Below are 22,767 nucleotides of genomic sequence, written 5' to 3'. Positions count from 1 at the left end.
CGGGGAATGAATCCATAACACATTCAAAGAAGTGATCAAATTCTGAATATTTATCTAGCAGGAGATTTACTCAGCATCAATCAAATTGCTTACACATCAAGCACTTATTTTATAATCAAATATTTCAATAAACAAGGCCAAACTCAATAGGAAGCTGTACCAGTATTTCTACAAACTTGTAGAACAGAATAAAATGGTTTCTTTAATATAAATGCTTAAAATATAATCCAAATTGATTTAAGCTTTTAATATCATTAGAGTTCTTTAGTGTCTCTCTTAAGATTAAAGGCATAGTTTGAATGGCATAAAATTAGATATTAATAATTAAGTTTGAAAAGATAGTTTGGGAAAAGGAAAACAGAGAAGAGAAGTTTCCAAGTAACACTGGACATCTAAAGATGTGAACCAGAACATCCAGAGTTAAAACAGAAAATTATCCTCGTTTTGTGACTCATTAATTTAGTTAGACTGAAAATGTAAATAAACTCCATCTCCTGGATGGAACTGTTTTTCTATTCAAGGCTTCAGACAAGAAAAAAGATGACAGATAAACCAGAGCAACTAACAACATACTTATGTATAACAATTACAAAATCATTGGCAACAAGTTAAAACAAGATGTGCCAAACACAACTTTTTGAAAAGTTTGTCATTAGCTGAAAGTCTTAAACATCAAAATTGAAAGGAATTAGTGATTTAATTATTTTTTCTCTATGAAATGCATCAATACCATGTCAGGGTTTTTTTTTTTTTCTCAGACTGTAGTTACTGACAAAAATCAACAGTTCAAAGATATCCAAGATCCTGGTATGATGTCGTTATCTCACAAGTCCAAGAACATTTTGGATAATGATAAAATAATTGAAACCTTTCAAGAGACATTCAATAGAAAGCAGAAACAATATCCTGAAAAGTGACCACACAATGAAATTTTAGGACACACTTATTGCCAAACTCACTTTTAGCCAAAAGTATACTAGCAGTATGCTGTCATTCACACTGACATCTTAACATTGGCCATCTTATTTTTTACTTCCCCAGCTCTCATTTCAGAAGGAGTGTAAAAGATCTTGGGGTATAATGTAATGCTACCAGTTCTGAAAGGTGTGCTCAATAACACCACAATAGACAACTTTGAAGTTAAAATTAGATATATTGCATTCTGACATAAATGAGGAAGAACTGCAGGATATATTGGTGTGTTCCTGTGCTGCAGTGATTGCACACGTGACAGACAGCGAGATCCAAACAAGAGAAGCAACAGACGTGCACTTTGCTCAATTCATCCATAAAATGCCATTTAACCTCTTCACTAACAGGCGGCGGCAGTAACAGATTGCTCCCTGGAAACTGCAAACACACACGTCACACATGCTGTCATTTGAGGATTCAAAGTTGCAAAATGAATGCAGGTCAGAAATCTTGTTCTAAATGCAGTTTCTGACATTTTAATGGAAAAGAATTTCACTCCCACCCACTCAAAGAGAAACTAAAAAGCGACGCTGCAATAAATTTGTCCGTCAGCGTTTATAATGACAGCGTCTGGCAGTGAAAACAAAAGCCATAATTTTGATGCCAAATGCAAAAACCAGCAAAAATAGGCTGAAATTGTGCAAGACAAGTGCTTGTTTGTGTCACTTTGATTTTCAGTTGAAGGCTGACTGCCCTTAGTGCCCAGGACTTTGTCATTAAGTTACTTTTGCTACTCCAATTTCTTCTTGACAGCCAGAGAATGGAGCAAATTGTGTTAAACATGGTTTCGTTATAAATCTAGTTAATATTCTATATCTACCTCTTCAGAGAGAGTCAATCCGACCTGTACAAACGAACTGAAGTGATCGAGAACAAGTAGATGATAGAGAAACAAATAAAAACGCTTCAGACAGCTGAAATCTCTCAGGTTTGTCAAAAGTCTGTATAGCGAGTCGCCAGGGCCTTTCACAAACCTTGAAAATGACATTCATTTGTGTTCAGTCAACATCTGTTATGAAGCTCTTGGGTGTATTGGGTTGGATAAGCAATTAATCAAGATTAATTTTGTACAGACAAAACAATACATTTATAGTAACATTTACTGAAACAATGCAGGGTTAAAATATACGAATCCCTGTTGGGGCTAAGGTAATGTCATCATATAAATGTAAAGTTTTGTTGGGGACAAGATCAGCATTAATCATGGGTATTAATTTTCATGGCAAAAAGTCAAAGTTTGACAACAGGACAAACTCAGGTTTTTGATTATATTTAGTTCCTTAAAATTTAAAAGAATAAAACCTTAATCAGATTCATGGGAATGACCAGGATGCATTTTAAGTCATATTAGTACTATTACACTGAATATAGCTATCATTCAACTTCATTACGCAGCCCGAGATAAACAGATGACCCACTTTACTTTTACCTAATTGTCTAGTTATATTGCCTGTACGATCCCTTAGGATGTGAAACTGAACATGTTGCTCTACATCGAGCTTACTTACTCAATTGGACAGTAATTTTGGTTCGGTAAGTACATGATGTTGAATTATTGTGCTCAAAATTTCTTCTCGAAAACAATTGCACGCTGACTCAACTCTCAGAATGAAAGACAATGCAATGCTTTTTCCACATCTAGATAGTGGTTTGTATTTTTTTTCTTTTTATCCTTTTCGCAGAGAATGCAGATGTTCCCAAATTAAATGGGAAGAATATCACCTTCTGGACCCCAGATATCCGTTCAAGTTCTGAGGCCTGCACAAAGATATTCTCAACATTGGAAAAATACCAAATTTAGCAACAACACCAAAAAAAGAAATATTATTTAAAGGGAGCCTATTGAAAATATTTGGATTTATTTTAATGTTTTAAATATTTATGTCATTTGGACAAGTCAGTTTTTATGCATTTCTCAAAACTTCATCTAGATTCGTCAAGAGACTTATTTGCATTTCTTGGAAATCCATATGTGTACAAACTGGTATTTGGAGCTGCACTCCAGGGACTAGTAACTAATATTTTTTGGCATTGCTTAACAAATAAAAATCATTTAGGAAAGGTTTTGGGAAATGTTCAGAACACCAAAAAAGCTCTTCATTTGACACGAGAGAAAAAAGAAAAAGAAAAAAGTCCTGCATTTGAAAGGGTCTTTTTATCTTCTTCAGTGCTTGTGCCTGAAAATAAGAGACCACTCACAGCATTGTAAAGTTCTACCTCTATGACACAAATGCACCAGCTTCATTGTATCTGGTGCTGTTAAGGGAACTAAATGGACAAGTTGAGCTGTTCCTGCTTGTCTTTAATGAGGTGTGAAGCTGAGTCCAGCAGGCACGCAGAAAAATGAGCATAATCAGTCCCCAGCTAATTACCCACAGACAAAACAAGGCAAAAAGTGGAGAAGAAAACTGTTCAAAGGCGTAAGATGACAGAAACAGCAGTTCAGAAAAAGCAACACAAAGAGCGAAACACTTACTGTTCAAAGTTGAGCATCAAGGACATTGTTTTGATCATAAATAAGCTTGTAATGATAGCCCAACATTTATAGTTTTTTATAGCATTTATATTATGTGGGTTAGAATGTGTCAAATTCCAGGACTAAATCCAAAAGAGAATGCGTGATAACATTTGAAAAATTACCATTAGTCCTAGTCAGTATTATTTGACTAACCGTGAGCTAATTTTCAAAGAAGAAAGGAAAAAGATTTTAGTTTGTAAACATGAACAGCTAAAAGGCACATACCCCCATAAAATTGCACGTGTAATTCCAGGCACATCTACTTAGCTCTCAGGGGTTCTAAACAAATGCATGGGACACTGCTCAAATTTTTATGAAAGCTATGTATTATTTTCTTCCTAATTCCCAAATATGTAGTACTTTGTGTTACTACATGTAAATAAAAATCCTAAAACAAATATATGTAAGTTGATTGTTGTAAAAAAAAAGAAAAGAAAAAAGGAAAGGCCTACATGTTACAAAACAACCAACTACCAGTATTCAAAGTAAACAAATGAATGATTTTTTGAAAAAATCATTAAATTTGTGTATAGTGATTTGACTGAATAAAATGGTTTGACACCTGCATTAGATGAGTCTGCTATCCTAAAATGGGTGTAATGTACATGAACTTTCTTGTAGATAAAGGATTTACCTCAAGGTAGGACATTGACACGCTGTACAGCATGTCATCACTAGTCTCTTCGATGGCACGAAACAAGTCATTCAGTGTGCGGACATAGATTCCTGGCTCTTTGTCAGTGCCTAACATGGTGTATGTCTTCCCACAACCTGGAACAAAGCATGACAATTTATTTATTAGGTCCTAAGTACAGTTCTTACCAACATGTTCTTGTTCTTATAGAGCACAGACAAAGCATGAGTCTTTTTTTTGTTCTTGTGAAGAAAAAAAAGGGGTCTAAGCTCAAGCAATTATTGATTATTTTTCTCCACCATATGTATATTAAAGGTTAATATAAAAATTGTGTGCTCCACAGAGCACAAAGAAATTAATATTGCTTTGAAAATATCGAATAATTTTTTCCAGCATGGGAAGATTTGCAAATCTGTTATTAAGCTAAATGCTTAAAGGGGAGTATTATGTATTTTTCTGGGCACACAGTGCCATTTTATATCACAGTCAAGTAACTATGTTAGCTTCAGTTGTATCTGATGCCTTGAAATTGGCCCGGGTCTCTTTAAGACATTAAAGGTTTTGAACTTTTAAGTAAAGTTACAAGTTCACTAATGGATATTGACTTATTTTCACTAAAAGGTTGCTGTCTTAATATCTTCCTCAACTAGTCTTTGCCAGCTTAAAAAGTCTTTAAAAAGCCTTTTACTTCCACTACAGGCGAAGCATGACTCATTTTCTCATTATACATTTGCTGAATAAACAAAAAAGATCTCAAAAAGGTTTCTCTTCATCTTCCTGCGAGGGTGCTGACTAATTCCGGCTGATCGCATAGTGAGGGTCAGCATAATAATACATGCACTTCGAGAATAGCGGCCTGGATGTCTGGCTAGGTCTTGTAGAAAACACAATAGACAGATTTAAACACAAACCTGTGGGTCCATAGGCAAACACAGTGGCATTGTAGCCTGATATGAGGCCTTCAATGAGCCCTTTGGTTGTAGCTCGGTAAACCTCTTCCTACAAATGAGGAAGAAAGCAAAAAGAAATAATGACAGGAAAAAAATTAAAATGTTGCTCATTTATTTTAGCTTTACTCAGCTTATAATTCAGGTGAATTCTCTTCTCTAAATAACCTGACTAGCCGAGAAGTCGAATGCCACGTCAAACATGTAAGTCTTCTCCCTGGAGCGGTTGGCACGCAGGATGTCGTCTGGATCTTCCATAGGGTCCATCAGAACCACCATCTAATAATAATGAGGAATGAAAAAGACTCATTGAATGTGGTGTCAAAGCCCACTTTGACATCTATTTATTCTTGATGGTGTGTGTCTTTGTCAGTTATGCTGTGATGCCATGCTAATGAGCAAATTTGATCTCAATTTACTAAACTGATCATTGAAAATTATGTCACAAGAATTGTCATGGATGGATGGATGACTAAAACATTTAGGTAATAGGATACGTACTTATGTCTGCAACAACAACCATTTTCATACCATGTTACCTTTTCTATATTCAGTTAAACCACATTCCAGACTGAATAGGAATGCTGTAAAGATATCAGTGTAAACATTAAGCCTCAGAAGCCATTTGTAGTGGCAAGTGATGGGGCTAGTTATTTTCAAAGACAGATTTTTGTTCCAGATGTTTTTTGTTGCAGCGTAAATATGAAAATGAGACACAGTACTTAATACAGTTATCAGCAACAGCGGTCTTAATGGTCCATTACTCATTTGCTTGGAAGATTCCAAATGTGTCTAGTTCCTCCAAAAGTAAAAAAGGGTGCATTAAATTTTCAGTAAATTCAGTCACTGTTGGTATTTTTTTCTTTCATTTTAATAGAGGTACTCCGCAGTCTCTACGAAAACCCCCTGGAGTACAGACATCACAAATTAGTCTTTCACTAATCAAAAGTTCTCTTTCTGATCACGCTGAAACGATGTTGAATAAAAATGAAAGAACAAATAGAAAGAAAGAAAAAATAGAAAGAGAGAGCTTAAGAACAAGGACAATTTGTAATGTCCACAGTTTCCCATGATTAAAAAGGTTTTGTAACCACAGTAAATGTCACATAAAACCGTATTTTACAGAAAGAACAGATAAATCTTATGAAACAAATACATTGCATATAGGCATTTCTTTTTTTGTCATCAAATAACACAGTTATACAAATTATTACCTATTGCTTTTCAAAAACAAAAGAAAACTGAATGTCAAACAAAAATAAAAAAGCATCCTTGTGTCAGAGACAGCCTTGACAGCACTGGCACACAGCATGTATGTGATTATGAAGACACTGAAATGTCAAGTTGTTCTTATTGTGCTGCTTGACAGAGCCTTTGTCTAATACATAACCTTTTGTTTTCTCGCCTCTGAAAACTGTGCATCAAAGAAGAACACAACAAATGTCAAACAAAAATGTCAAACAAATATCCAACAAATGAATAAATAAAGACAGTGTAAGTGTCAGTGTAAGTGCAAGTGAGATGGAAATATTACAGTTAATGGAAGAAACTCCCTGTCATCTTGCATATGATAGACAACAAGAGCAATAAAAATAAGGAAGCCTTCTGTCCTCACATTAGATGCTGCAAAACGATGGGGCAGCTGGGACTTCACCTGGTGTGATTAGCTGGTCAGCTTTGTTCAGCAGCAGACCCTGAGAGTCCTCGGAGCCCTCTAACACTGAAGCACACGGCCTGTTTGATGACGCCCTAACCATCAAGCAGCTCACTTTGAAGCCTCTCAATTGAAATTCAAGAGCAGAGATTTTACTTCTGATAAACTGACAACAATGCATAAAGGCGGAGGCCAAGGAAAACTCGCACAGGCTGTAATCAGTAAAAAGGTGAATGGGAGAGGAGGATGTAGCACTTGAGAAATAGAGAAAGAGAACATTAGCAGGGACTGAAAAGACAAAACAACAACGATTTCAACACAGAAGAAGCAAAAGAGAGAAGCGTGCAGCACTAAGTGGTGTTTTCATTATGGTCTTCTTCCTATTCCTTATACTTGAAGCTGCAGAGATGAATTAGTTCTGATTTAATTTCACAACAAAAGTTAAGAGAGCAAAGAGATGTTTTTTTCAAAATAAAAGATCATGAGCTTATTGGTCTCAGCAAAACTAACATGCTTCTCAAACAACAGCATGTCTTTGATAATACTGCTGAAATTGGATAAAAATTTGAGATTAAACATTGAAATCGACTAATCAGTGCAATTTTTCAGTACTCAACTAACCCCTCCTGTTCTCTGCTAAGAGTCTTAATTTTATGGTCTTACAATCACAATGAACCACAAATGTGTTCAAATCTCATAGAAAAATGAAAGCTTCCCTTTTCCTTGACACCTTTACAATAGGAGTATTTTTTAGTGGCTGAAAAGCTAGAGCTTATGGAGAGGGGTTAGAACATTGTAAAAGGGTAAAGAAAGAACAGTGTCTTGAAAAAGAAGGTTAGTCATAGTCAATATGATTATTTCCATTTCCATCAAAATAACACATTCAATATTTGCTGGAATTGTGCAGCCCTACTTCTCAATTTTAACATGTTTCCTATAAGATATCAGTATCCTTGAGTTTCCTTAAGGAAGCTAATGAGCATGCAACAGCATTCTTGCATAACTGCAAGTGATGTAGGTATCAAATGTCCACACACACTTTTGTCTATGTGGATGCTCTGGGGAAAAAATTATGTGCTACTCAGGGTGTTGATGACACCTCTATTCCCATCTGTCACTTGTGTTTCTTGAGTTACATTGCCTCCACTGCTCCCTCCGTGAACATGGACATGTAACAGCTGGTGTATAGGAAGATATAAGATCTTTAATTTTCTTAAGTCACTTGATAAAACTCTAAGAGGCTGGCTCTGATCACATTGCTTGGATGTCTGGGAATGTGCCCTGGGGATTTAAGGCCAGGAATGAACTGACCTCACAGAAGTTTTCAACACATGCAGATGCCCTCTAAAGTATTCTGTGTTCAGTATTAAGAAGCTCCTGAGCAATAAAGTCAAGGGTGAAGTACAGGTCAGGACCTGGTGTTTGGAATAAGCATAGAATGAAGTCATGTAAAGGACAAGGTAAGCCGTGATGATAAATTTTCTAAATGTCATTTGCTCATGCAGCCAAATGAAAACATTTGATATGGAGTAAAAATGAAGCATGTCTTTTTTAGCGAGCAAATCTGAACAGGCGCATTGGCAAAATCCATGACTCAGTGGATGACAGGAGAACATCTCTTTATTCAGAGTGTAATGATCTAAAAGTAAAAGCCTTTTTATGGCCTTTGGCCAAAATTAAGTCACTTCAAACAGTCAGGTGAAAAGTTGACCTGATACCCCAAAGACATGGTGTTATAGATTAAAAATCCTGTCCATCCTCAAACCAAAAATGAATATTGAAAGCTGACAAATACAATATTTTGACAGTGTTGGTATCCATTTTTTTTAATGTTTTTCCTTTGCTTTAGTCAGTGCTTGTGAGATTTAAACTGGTTGTAATTACCAGTATGCAACTTGGAAGTAGTTTTGTAGAAGAAACTCTTTCTTTAGAACTAAACGATGACTTCAACAGACCTAAACATGACAGGGTGAAAATGTTGGCTGATTTGCAACTACTGCTTAACTACACAAAAGAGACTGATTTAATTCCTTTCTAAGCTGCTCTGGTGTCTTCACAAGGAAGCAACCTTACATTATCTTTCAAGAAACTAAGCAACTTTATTTGGCAATTTCGAATGTTTCAAAGTTGTAATTGTGAGAAAACACATAATTTCTCAAATTTTATTGAGTTTCATTTTATGAATTAAGTAAAACAACCATTAATTGAAACAAGCACTAATTTGATCATTAAACTCATCCAGGCAGAAAACACGAATGAAGTCCTGAAAGAGAAGGAACAGCAATGTTACTACTCTTTCAGGAGCAGTCACTTGTTAGCTGGTTCAGGTTTCAGATCATATTCTCTCAAAGATCAGCAAGATCAAAACTTTATGAGATAGATATTAGCAAGAGTTTTTTTTTTGCTGCAAACCAGTTTTTAGTTTTTGTTAATTGTTGACAATCTTCTTTTTGTTGATTTTCTTTCGACTGGTCAAACAGGTCAAGTACCAAAATATCTCATATTTTCCCCACCCTATAATACGTAAAACAACATAAACTGTGATGCACATTTTTGGGGACTTGTATAATAATTCAATCTATGCATCAATCAAATCCTTCAAGTCCCATTTTCCATTAGAGTCAAAAATTACTGCCTCAGACCAATACTGCCACTCCCCGCCCAAAGAAACTGTCTTTTTTTAACACGAAAAGACAAAACAGGTGAATCTATAGTCCAGATCAGAGACCCTAAAGCAATAAGAAGTGCAAAAACGTAAAAAGAGAAGGGATTTCTTGACTCAAAGCCCCCGTGCACATCATGCTTTTCATTTAGATGCAAGTCATGACCTCACTGAACTCTACCCCTGAAGCAAAGAAAACAAAGTGGTCACTACATGTATTTGCACACGGTGGCTTTGAAAAAAAAGCCACTCCTAAAATATTCATATACTTTCAAGAAGCCAAAGTCAAACAACAGCTTGCTTATGCACTGACATGAAACCAATTAGTGTGATGGAGTTTTCAAAACACCATAAAAACGCAACGGGCTGCGACGATGCACACAACCACGCCTCTCCTGGCTGATCAACAGCACTTGCTGGCCCGCTCATTAAAGCAGCAGGGATCACTTGGTTGGCTATCTTGCTGATTATAACACCGCTCTCACCCACCGCAGATCCATAATTCAAAGCCTGGATGTGGTGCGGTTTCACAAGTCACCCAGCCCTGGGTGCTCTCCCTCCAGCGTTATGTGCCAAACAGAAAATGTTGCCAACATAGGCAACAAAAGTCAGAAGATATATGGATGATTGTAAAGGTAGAGGCTCATTACATCTAAACAAAGGCTTAAGTCACTAATAACGTGGTGGTTAGCTGCTGTCACTGGTGCTGCGATGAACAAAACAAGAGACTAAATTGTTTGCCTGTATTTTAGATGTGCATTTGCACTTCTTTGAGATTAACCATGAAACTAGCTGGTGACTGAAAGTTCAAATTGGCAAAGCAGAAACTCAAAAATCTGATCTTTTTCAGATTTTTCTGATTAAATGATATCAGTAGAAGAGGAACTGAATAGTAATATGACATTTCATGGTGTATTATTTTTCTGTGCCAAAATAGTTGCATTATAGAATTTTTTTTCCAAATTCATTCGGAAAATGTTCCTGTTTCCAGTTCAGTCTGCGCTTTCTTCCCCTGACTTGGATTGTCTCCGGTAGATTTTGTTTTTACAGGGCCAGTTAGCAAACAGAATTGTAGTCTGCTTATATTTTTAGCAATGGCAGCAATGGACGTGAACAAATATGTTCAGTCCAATATGGCCATGTTTCCAAACACTGGATTAAACTGGTTGTAATTACGCTTGCTTCATTCGGTTCGGCACTTCTCTCTTTGCAGTGGAGAGTGGTTCTTTACAGCTTAGGCAACTTCCAGTAAGCTTATTACCGTCTAAATGGAATATTACATGGGCAAAAATTTGCAACTGGGTAAAATTTAAAACCTCAACACAGTCCACTCCTTCAGGAAGCAATAGTTTCTCGACGGTCCTGACCCTCAGTATAGAGTGAATGCAATACAAGGACCAGGTTTTCATCAGGCAAACGTAGAATCAAGACCACAAAAAGTGATGTTGGTTGAAACAAAAAGTGATATGTGTATTAAACAACTCCTGGTGCAAAATATTCCATTAACCCACAAGAGTGACCGGTGAAAGTTTAATTCCGATCCCTTCAGTCAACACACCGTAACTTGGGGGCTACCAAGTCACACTAACAACAGCACTTTTGGGCATAGATGCTCTTAGCGCAAGAAGAAGTGTGAAAGGAACTAAGAAAATACCAGAAAAGCAAAACAGCAAACTTGGTCTATTCTGAAACATGCAGGATTTGGAAATGTTGAAAGCACTTGGGGAATCTCAGAGATAAGTTGAAGGTCTATATCCTACTGGACAGACATGGGTATTTTACAACATGACCATTTAATGTTAAGTGGCAGCACTAGTTTTAACAATCGCAGGATGTTTTAAACAAAACCCAGTCTGTATCAGAGCGATAAAGACAATCTGTCAATGTACACGCACTGCTGTCCGGTTTTATTGTTTACATGTGTAAACAATAAAACCTTTATGGCTCTTTCTTTGACTGCCCATAATAAAGCTGAAAGGGTTGAGCATGAATGTGTCTCAAAGATTAAAAGCTGTGTTTTGTCCATGTGTCACATCTTAACTCAGAGGTCCATCTCTGAATTCTTTTTCTTTCACCAGAGGTCACGGGCCTTTTTCGATATCCAAGTACGTAACTACGTTATCATGTTCTTTGCACAATTCAACCGTTACCTCACCTATAACTTTTTTTTGTATTATGCACCATTTGAAGAGACTCTGTGCCAAATCAACCGGAAGGAAAAAAAAAAAGGTTTTGGATTGCGTCATCAGAGACAGTTCGGTAAGTTAGGACGATTACAGCTGATTTTCTGTATCAGTGGACAATAAAACTAGGTTTTCTTTTAATTTACAGGTAATAAATTTGTTATTCTGTCAAAAATTATGATTTATTACTTTGGGATTAGATTTTTATTCATACTTACCAGGGTCCTCAGTTGATGCATCCTTCACTGGCTTGCATTTCATTCACAGAAGATTTGCAACCATGCTTTCATTGTTGTGTCAAGAACAGTCAAGATCACAAAAAACCAAACAATCAGGTCCTAGCAGTAACCTGGAAAGGCAACCTTTTAAGCTACCCTTTCACAAATGCAACCAAAGCTTTGGAAACTCACACTGGACACAAATGCACTTGGTTATCTGATAGAAATGCTCAAGCCCTGCCCTCTGTGCCCTGACAATGCCACTGAATATCTTGTTGCAGAGACTTGCCAAGATTGGAGGTGTATGTTGGACCAAAGCATACCTGATACAGTGTGCCTGATTGTAAAGTCTTGCTCTTAGCTGAAGTGACGTAGGATGTCTGGCTGTTGCCATTGAATGCCAAACTGGTACTGTCAGACCAGGGTTGTTGTAATTCCAACTCTGACACTTGATAACAAATGTAAAGGGAGTTTTGAACTTTTGTGTGATGCAATAGGAGTCCTCTAAATACAAAGAATCGGAGGAATGTGTTCTGTTCCTTTTCTTCCTACCTTCGATGAGTATGCATTTGCATTATTATGTGAATCAAGAACGATTGATTAAAAACAATAAGTACATAACCTATATTAAGCTTTACTTTAATGCCAAACAAGTTTCTCCTTGTTTTCTTCTTTTTTTTTGTGAGTACAAATTATACACAGGAGTTTTCTGAAATCACTCTCTTGTAGGTAAAGTATGTTGGGTTAATCCCTAGCTTTGCTGTTACCAACTCATTTTATGTTTTTATACACAAGCATTCAGAGACTGGAATGGAAGCTCAGTAACTGGACGCTGGAGTGCAGGTTAGTCGTAAGGTGAGAGGTGACTTCAAGGCCAGGGGCATCAACTACCCACAAAAGACAAAGAGAGGCACTCTTCTCCATCCTACATTGGGTACAGTTTCAACACAAATGTGTTGTAATTCAATAATACCCTTTGCAGCAGCAAATCTTGCAGTAAGAAAAGTTTATTTAGGAAGGATTTTATGTTTTTGACCAAGTTTAGGTCAACCTTTGATGGTGTATGAATGATTTCATATGTCTTGGTGTTTAGGAAGAGCTGCATAGAGCACACCCAACTGCTCAAGTGGGCACTCAAGGAATGAGCTATGACAGGCTCAAGAAGCGTAAGTGATATATGCGCTATTATCTCTGAACACCATATAATAATGAAATTTACAATTGCATAGTTCATTCCAATGGAAAGAAATTTAAGACACTATTTCCTGTTATATAGAGTACTGTTTTCAATTAAAGCAGGGCAGCCTTCCATGTTTTTAAAAGCAGTTGATTCTGATGTTATTTAATAGAAACAGATGCATATGTATCATTTTGGAGAACATAACCCTGAAATCTTTGTTCTTCCACTAATACAATAATTTTGATGACCATCACTTTTTTGATTTGTCCAGTCTGACTGCTTTCTGTTTGCTGTAATAGACTAAAAGGCAGAATAAAATGTGCTGAATCAGGTAATAATAGCCTTTTCAGATGAAGGTGACAAGCAGCTCAACTATCCATTTAGTGCAGTGTCAGGTTAACATCACACTCCTGCTCACATGTAATAACTGTAATAACAAATTGGTGCTGGACAGTGTGTTATTTCCAGCCCTTTAGTCCATTTCATCCCACCAAGCATAACAGAATGGAGGATGTCAGTGTAAAACGTAAAAGGAATCATTACCAGTTTTAAGACTTTTACTGCTGTGCAACACAATGGACTTTTCACAGGATATAGGTTCGAATATACAGTGTCCTCTTCAAAATCCAGTGACATAATTTAAATGTCAGAGATATAAAAATAAAATCATTAACAAGCAGAGAATTTTGTGAACATTGTTCTCTGTAAAATGAACCACAATTTGATGAAATGTTCAGATCTGATTTTTATTGGAAAAAAATGCAAATCAAATCACACTGACAGTAAGGGTAAAATGAAAATTTAGGATGTAAACAAAAGTCACAATGTCTAGAAGTACCACACACCAAAATGGACTTTCTACATGTCAGTTGGGTACACAACACCAAAAATTACAACTCCATTCTGGGACTAGGAGTCCCAGAATGGGACTTCTCTTTTTAATTATTTCATGAATTAAAAAGATTGAGAACCACTTCTATAAAAGGTAATATATTTATTTTATTGGCCAATGCATTCTCAGAGCCAGCAGTTTACTTCTACGGTAACAGCTTTTGTCCAAGATAAATACCAGTAAATTTACTAATCTCTGTTCTATATGGTGTAAATGTCAGAGGTGTAAAACAGACGTGGCAGCCAATCACCAGGACCAGACATAAAAAAGATATTTATGCATTTTCATCACAAACTGAATGTTTTTCAGGTTTCTGTGGAAACTTGCTGAAAAACAGCATTCCTATTGAAGCACAGTTTCTCATGTGAGCACTACTAAACAGTGAACGATAATTGAGAAGCAGATTCAAAGAGCTTTCCATCACCAGCTCTGAAGCTCGCTCTGGGTTCATGGGTATTTAAGCCCCCAGCCCATTTATTTTCCAAGACAAAATAAATAATTTAACATATTTCCTTCAAGTTGTATTTTAATTTAGAGGTTATATTTGTACAGTGGTGAGAAAAAGTGTTTGCTCACTAACAGATTTTTGGTTTTTTCTTGATTTGTTTCACTTACATGCAACACTTAGTTTCACAACTTGCATAGGCATACAGGCTATGTACTATTAGCAAGAGTGCATTCGCTAATGTTAGGCAAAAGAAGTTTGGCTGCACGGTAGAACAATCGGTAGCTCTGTTGTCTTGCAGCAAGCATATCCAGGGTTCAAATACAATAGTTCTGCATGAACTTTACAAGGTTTCCCTGTGTATACTAAGTGTTCAACCATAAATTTTAGGTCAACTAAACTATATAATCTTTTTTTTTTTTACATTGTCTGCACACATGATTGCTTATACTGTGTCTTTCTATCTTTTTCTGTTTCAGACTGGCAACATGTCCAGGATGTATCCCCTTCTGGCCAATGGCTGGTGGAATAGCCATTGGCCAGATGTAATCTATACAATTAAATAATTTAATTGTATAGATATTTTGTAATAATTCTTTTTCCATTTCAAGATGAACTGATATTTGTGCTAATGTAGCGCTTCTCAATTCCAGTCCTCAAGCCCCCTGCTCTGCATGTTTTAGATGTGCCTCCATTCCAGAACAGCTGATTCAAATGACTGCATGACCATCAAGTATTGCAGAAGCCTGTTAATCAACAAAGTATTCAATCCTGGTGTGTGCCATTAGGGAAACACCTAAAACATGCAGGACCACAATTGAGAAACACTGTGCTAATGAAACCTTCATACAATGACAGGATTTTTTTTTTTTATTATGACTAAGACATTAAACAACATTGAAGCATCTCCATTGAGATCTATAGGAGACATTTCCACTTTGCCTCACTATTGCCCAATTGTTGCTCTTTTCCACACTCTAAGTTTTGTTTTATAACAGAATGTCAGGTTGGTCCTTTCAAGCTCCTCATGGAATTTGATTCATAATGCATAAATAATGGCCTAAGGGATTGCTGACCAATATTAGCTTTCCATTTATGGCCATCCATGGGTGTGACACACCCATGGAAAGCCTAAACTTCCTGCTTAGAGGTATTAAATACCCAGAAATATTTCTCATGATTCTTCACATAAAGGACGCCCACTCAGATTTCTCTATTGCAAAAAAAGAGACAACATGCCTTGTTCAGCTAATGACAGAAATATATAAAACTTTCTGGGTTGTTTCTTCCTCTCCCCCCTGTGGACTGGAACGCCTCAAACAATGGCTATGGGCAAAGTATGATGGAAATGACTCACAGCCGCTTCAACTTAATGGCTTCATCTGCTCACTTGTTGTGTTACATTATGTTGTGGTTGCAATAAAAATCCAGCTCCATACATCAAAATTGCTGCTGTGACTCAAAAAGGTTTTAGTTGTATATCAGGAGTGACAACATGGCTACTCAAGTATCTATTGTCCTTCAGAAGCCACCATAATAAGCTTCTATGCATCGTCCTCTGACCTAGACCAAGCATTTCAAAGCAGGAAGGCCACTGAGATGGACCACATGCAAGACACAAATGGGGACAAACATGCCCACAGTGGCTGTTTTTCCAAAAGAGACTTAGAGGGATATGCAGAGATCAGAGGAGTCAGGAAGAGAATGTCAAAACAAAGAGGTTGAGTACAGGACCAGAGGGAAGCAAAGATTATCTGCTTTCTGGGACAGACAGGTAAGCCGGGTCAACAAATTAACCCAGTTTTTGAAGAAAGGTGAACTAAATTTGTCAATCAGAATGCACCTCTCCCTTTCTTGACCTTAGTATAGCACAGTCTGTGAGTAAAGAGGATAGAACTATAAAGAGAGCAAGACTCTTTTCATTCTCTAATTCAGTCAAGAAGGTATTTAAACACAGTCTTTTAAAAAAAAAAAATCACCCTACACAAAAGCTCCCCCTTCTTGGTTATACACATATTTCTAAAAATGTATTGTTGTAATCAGAACTCTCTGCCAACAGAAGACAAAGTAAACTGGGTAAATAAATGGTGTCAATAAATTATATTTATGATTATGTAAATAAAACTGGACTGACTAAGAATATTTGTGCAAAAACTTTGTCCATATTCCATCATAAATAAAACTGGACTGACTTCCACCCCAAAGACAATTTCTGGAGCATTGTCAACAGCAAGATAAGAGACACCAGCTCCAACCATACAAGTAAGCAGAAGGCCACTTCAAAAGCAATGTGGGCTTACCTAACATGTCATATGAAAAAGACTCATTGGCTCCATGGTACACCATATTGATGAAGCAATTCATGTGAAGGTCATTGCAGTGTTAATAGACCTGAACGAACGAGGCTTAGGATGCAGTAAATCATGAAGCTCTTTCACATAAACTGGAAAAGCTAAAAGGTCTTCAGAGACTTGGTTCCTATTTGCAAAATGTACAGCAAACTGTTAGTCTTCGGTATGAGAAGTGCTCAATGTGTACCACAGAGGCTTTTTTTAAAGTCACAACTCATCTGATGTTGCATAATACTAACACATTATATGGAAATAATGCAGGAATATTACTATTCCTGCATAATAGTTATTCGTGCTATATAGGAGTATATAGCAGGTGATGTGGTCATATACTGCTACATAGACTCCACAGCAAAATACAGAGATGTTGAACAGGTGGAAATGGTGCTGCACCAGAAGTGCCTCAACATGTTCCACAATCAGACACATCATAAGTAACTTCTAATGTGTTAATCATTTAGAATAATGTCCAAAAATCCCAGATTTGGAAAAGTTTGTCACTCGTAATAAAGCAGTGATCCAATTTTAAAGCTTTTACTTCATAGGTAAAAAAAAAAAAAGTGTCTTAGACATAAATAGAAACAAAAGCACAGAGTCCTGCACAGCTTACTGTGGTCAGCCCTTCATGTATTATTTTCTGGCTTTATTTTGTTGATACAATTGTATGTATGGTTGTGTGTTTTCCATACATTTTGAAAATAATTCCAAAAATAAATTTACCTTTATATGATATTTTAATTTGCTAGAGTCCACTTGCATAATCAGTACAAGACACTAGATATTGCTATTGTGGAAAGACTCCAATTTACAATAGTGCTTCCAAATGAGACAAATTGCAACACAGGCTCTAAGAAGAAGGTAATTTGAATCTCCTTTCACTAACAGCAATGCATACAGACTTCTTGCAACTCTACATTGTCACAAGGTGTTTTGTGCTTCACAAAGGCAGAAAATGTGCCCTGGATGTCATAATCAAGACTGCAACATGTTGCATATTTTTTAAACGCTTGCTGTGACCCAGAATTGGTCTTGGACACTCTGCCTCTACGCATATAACCCTGCCTATTTCAATGAACCACATGAAGGAAGAGCTCACTTAAAATATCTGTTCTTGTTGTGATAAAGCACTTAAATCCAACACCATACAAGAACAATGGCACTTTTAAATAATGCACTTAATATGCTACCATCAATACCTGGTGATAACTCACATTTTATCCTGGCAGTCCAGCTTTCAAAATTAACACAGGCACACTAGCCATATATTGATCCCAGCCCATTCATCTGTGGTTATATTATGGCAATAATTATAACTTTCAAGCAATTTGCTGGTTGTTTGAGAATGTGTAGGTGAAAAGAAATGGAGTTTTTAAATGTCATTTCTACATAAAAATGAGGACTCAATGTAAGACATTCCCACCTGCTTCCTAAAGGCAGGACTGCTTAACAAGTTTGATGTCCAAGTGGGAAACATATTTCATGTTCACAAAGAATAATTTTAGAAATGTGATTTTCAAGCTACACATATGTAGATGTGTATGTATAAAAGTACTTGTTGGCAGAAGGGTAGACAGTATCAATACCTGAGATAGTATTCATAACCCTTTAACTTTTTCATTAGTGTATTCCACTAGGATTCCACAAATGATGGCACATAATTTCAAAGTCAGTCGAACAACAGAAAGAATGCAATTCCTGAAATTAGTATTTGTAATTTGAGATAAATTGCTGGTGAAACATCAACAGTTTCAGAGAGTTGAGGGACAAGCCTTATCTCAAAAAACATAAGTTTAGCTAAGCTTTTAGCCTCTTAACAGCAACATTTCACTTCTTCTTGTGACATTCAATAAGGTAGAAAAGAAAACACTATATGAGACTTCAAAGTCAAAGCTAACAATGTTCTTAATTATAAACCAACAACAGGGTCAATTCACACTCGTTCTTAGTGTGTCAGACTCTGGCCCACGATGGTAAACTGATGTCAAAATGTTGTTTTGAAAGAAATATGAAGGATTTAGTTTTGCTTATAATTTAAAGAAAACTCAAACAGCCTGTCTTCAGTCTTCTTAATGTCTCATTATCAGACATGCTGATCAGTGAATTGCTACCGCAAGTTCATTGTGTCAGAGAAGTACATAAGGACAGATAAAAACAAAGCAGCGTGAGTCCTTGAGGCTGTCCAGTGGGAGAAGATGCAGAGAGAAAAAGAGCAGGTGGCAGAAGGCTTAACCTGAGATAAATCCCTTCAATGAGCTCATCTCCGCAGACTTAACCAGCTTTGAATTGTCTGCTTTCTGCCAGTACAGCTAGATATGGCTACTCCCATTCAGGCAGCTAAGTCAGCCGCCAGCAACACAGCTAATCTGTCTGAGCACAACCCGCAGGCCATATGGTCTTTGAGTGTCTACTGTCTCGCAAACAACTTAATTACTACAAAATATTTTATGTTTTGAAATATGTAGCTTAGGTGTAATATTTAAGTGTTTCAATATAGATATGCATCATATGACAGAGGATGGTGTAAACAGATTCAGCCTTTAGTTATACTATAATCCCAATTAAATGCTCATGTTGATGCCCCCTTTCTTCCATTCAGGTGAGGACAGCTTCTGTAAGCCTGTTGGTTAAAAAAGTCCTCCTGTCACAATAACAAGTGCACATTGTAAGCTCCATTAATCCTCCGCTAAGAACGTGCCAAACTGGGCGTGATATAACACAACAGAGACCACTCAGCAAGACTGTCAGTGTCAGACGCTCTTGAAAGGAACAGTTGAAAAAACCCATTTACATACACCTTCATAAAAGCATACATAGAAAATTTCTCACTACCTGGAATTAAATTGGGCTAAACTTAGCTCATTTTAAGTCTGTCAAGATTGCTAAATTATCATTTTTATGTATTTTTTAAGTAATAGACTATTGACATATAAAATAAAAAAACAAAACGTATGGCTTTATTAGTTTCAAATACATACATGATTTTAGAAAATTTGATTGCTTATACTCATAATATCATGTCTTTTGATAAGTACATTAAATTGGTAGCCACCTGTTGACGTCACAATCCCGCAGACATAATGCCTCAATGTGTTACATTTTTGGGGAAAAACAGCCATAGAAGAAATGAAAAAAAAAAGCCAAAATATCAGAAGAATTATCATTGGGGACAGCATGCAAACACCTGAAGGAGCCATGGCTATCTGTTTCAACATTTATCCTGAAATATAAATCCTGGGAATGCCAAACCATTACACTATTCAGGAAGGGGATGGTTTCTGCCTCCCAGAGATAAACATGTCTGGGTGTGAAATGTGTGAATTGACCCCAGAACAAGACCTTGTGAAGATGCTGACCGGATGAAGATGGTATGAAAATACTGTATCATTATTCACAAAGATTATCTGGAAGTTGCCATTCCTCCTAAGATTTCTCCTTGGTTTTTCAAGCAATGTCTTGTCTGAAGAAACTAAAATGCTTAGTGAGTGTTTGGCCCGAAGTCCTTAAGCATCATTTCAACTGCGAAGTACAAACAGGGCAGCATTATGTTTGTGGGCATTAACTGCAAAGTGGACCGTAGATGGCATCACAAGAAAAGAACATTTTGCACAAATATTGAAGCAACAACTCAAGACATCAGTCAGGATGTTAAAGCTTTGTCAGAAAAGGGTCCTTTAATAATCCCAACCATTACACAAATTAGCTACATAGCACTTTTAAGATGAATTCAATTTAGTGAAGTAACAAAGCCTTAATTGCAGTCTCATTAAATATTGTTGGGGCCGAGGAGAAAATGTGTGTGTGAGGAAGGTGCCCTACAAACCTGTTTCTGTTACACCATTCAGGAGGCAATTCTTCCAAATAGAGATAAAATACACATAAATTGATAGACCTTTTTATAACAAGCAAAAATGATTTAACCTAGTTATCCTAATTAACCTAACATAACAAAATATTTAGTCTTGAGTTAATATCAGACAGTGAGAGATAAATATAGCAACAAGGTTTGTTTATACAACATACAAATGTCTCTTTATAATATGCACTGTGTTGTTTGAGAAGAGAATCAACCCTGCAGCATGGTGCACAAGTAACAAAAGACAGCCCTTTTTTTTCGAAGATGTCGTTGCTTGAGCTAAAGACAAAAACAAGGCCCTGTAATATGTGGTGAATGGGTAAGGGTGTGGGGGTGGTTCTCAGCACCATGGCTACAACCCTGTTGTTATGCTCTAATCCCCTGAGTCCAAGCCTGTTATCGTGATGTCATGGCAAGCAGAACGTTCTGATGTCGTAGGTAAGAGCAGGTATAATTGAATTTCACCTAACAAACAAGTCGAATCTCAGCCAAACAGATTATCTCTTTCGAGAATTGGTTTCTAGCCTTGTCTTAAAAATAAGAGCAAAAACTGATCATCTCGCCACACATGGCACTTTCACTGAAGAAGGGATATTATGTATTTTCCAGGCACATGGTACCATTTTACAACATAATCAAATAATTATGTTTCATCTTGTTGCTATAAAAATGCTTCATAGAATAAACAAAAAAAAAAAGTTTGGCACCTTGACATTGACTTCTGTTTTCTTAATAAGCTCCTCCTCTTTCTGACACTCTATCACGTCACCACAACAGTGTACTTTTAGCTTTGTGTAAATAGGCGGCACTTGGTATAAGCAACCATTTCGGCACTCCAAATGTTTGCCATAGGAGATTCAAGAATTTCTCAGACATGCATAAAAGAGTCAAAGCAACATTCCAAAGATGTTTTTAAATGAGAGAATACCAAAACAACATGACTTAAAGCTCATAAAGATGAATTTTAAATAACACACCCCCTTTAGCCAGCAGGGAGACATTCATAATATCAGCTTTGTATTTGAAAAATAAGAAAAACTGCTAATAACCGGCGTTCACAGAAATGTTTTAATGAGTGAGGAAACACCTCTACCAGTTATCAGTCTAATCTTCATTAGCATTTGCACTGCCTTCATCATCATTCTAAATGCTGCTAAAAGGTCCCCAAGCGGATCTGGATGAACGTAAAACCTAATGGTGAATATGGGTCCTTATGGAGTCTGAACATATGGCATATTTGTCCAAGATCAAAGGTAACACACTCAGTAAGTTTGCTTGGTCAACATCACACATGTCAACATCATTAAATCAGTAAAAGTCCATTTATTTCAGTATTCACAATTCCAAAGTGAAATTATATGGATTTTTAACACACAGTGAGATGTTTTAAGTTTTTTTCAGTTCTATCAAGTAAAATAAAAAAACAAAAAAAATCAGTTTCTGAGAAAATTTGAATCTCCATTGAAAAAAGGACTTGTAATACAGAAATGTTATGATCTGTATGGTCATGGGGTAGATTGCTAAATCAACCTTAAACTGTGCTGGAGGAAAAAGAAGCACTTACACAGCTGTTAGAACATTCGGCTCTGGAGTTTGATGTAAGAAGCTGGCATTTATTTGTAATATTGACTGACCTACTTTTTTGCTTCTGTTGCCCTAGTTTTTTCTGTTAGATTTTATTTTTGAAATATTTTTGAGTATAGTGTTCAGTATTAGAAATGCTAAACAGCCTCGTCGTTGCTGATATAAGTTAATCAAAGCCATTCAGAGTGGTGACACATTTAGATGCTTGTTTATGGATTTTTGTTTTCTTATGTAGCTTGAAAGGTCACTCTCACGCCTGCATTCACTTACAAAGCAAATGTGACATTTGAGCTTTACAAAGTTTCAAAAAGAGCTGCCTGGCTTTGGCCAGGTCCCAACAGATATCTTATCTCTGTAGGCTCATGACATGCAGGAAGGATGTGGAAGAGACAAAAAAGAAGAGCTTTCTCCCACGTAAACACACACCAACCCCATCCGCCACACAAGCACAAAGAGATAAGAGTAAATGATAGCCATCTCACCTGGTCGTCCACTCTGTGGGCCACAATGGTCGCCCCCTCCTCTTGCTCAGCATCACTCAGGGGTCGAATCCTCAAGGCAACCTGTGGCAAGCAATATGAATACAGTCATCCTTGAATTTCATTGACACAGTGGGATCCAATTTACCAGACTTAGACCTTGTAAGCAAATAATAAACATGAACCATCACTCAA

The 22,767-nt window shown here is 36.7% G+C and overlaps 1 protein-coding gene across 1 annotated transcript in view; it reads right to left on the bottom strand.

The window, feature by feature from the left end:
- The window catches only part of kif19 (kinesin family member 19), a 36,150-nt gene that overhangs the window by 9,801 nt on the left and 3,582 nt on the right, over positions 1–22,767 (bottom strand). Inside the window, exons 2-5 of the mRNA XM_055042484.1 lie at positions 22,576–22,656; positions 5,240–5,350; positions 5,036–5,123; positions 4,125–4,261 (exon numbers count right to left, since the gene is read on the bottom strand). Coding sequence (XP_054898459.1) covers positions 4,125–4,261; positions 5,036–5,123; positions 5,240–5,350; positions 22,576–22,656 — 417 coding nt within the window. The remainder of the gene's footprint in view (positions 1–4,124; positions 4,262–5,035; positions 5,124–5,239; positions 5,351–22,575; positions 22,657–22,767) is intronic.

The sequence above is a fragment of the Poeciliopsis prolifica genome, unplaced genomic scaffold (assembly GCF_027474105.1).
Source record: "Poeciliopsis prolifica strain line A6 unplaced genomic scaffold, Auburn_PproV2 SCAFFOLD018, whole genome shotgun sequence".
Taxonomy (NCBI): domain Eukaryota; kingdom Metazoa; phylum Chordata; class Actinopteri; order Cyprinodontiformes; family Poeciliidae; genus Poeciliopsis; species Poeciliopsis prolifica.
Note: the sequence above shows the minus strand (reverse complement) of the source record. Positions and strands in the feature narration are given on the sequence as shown.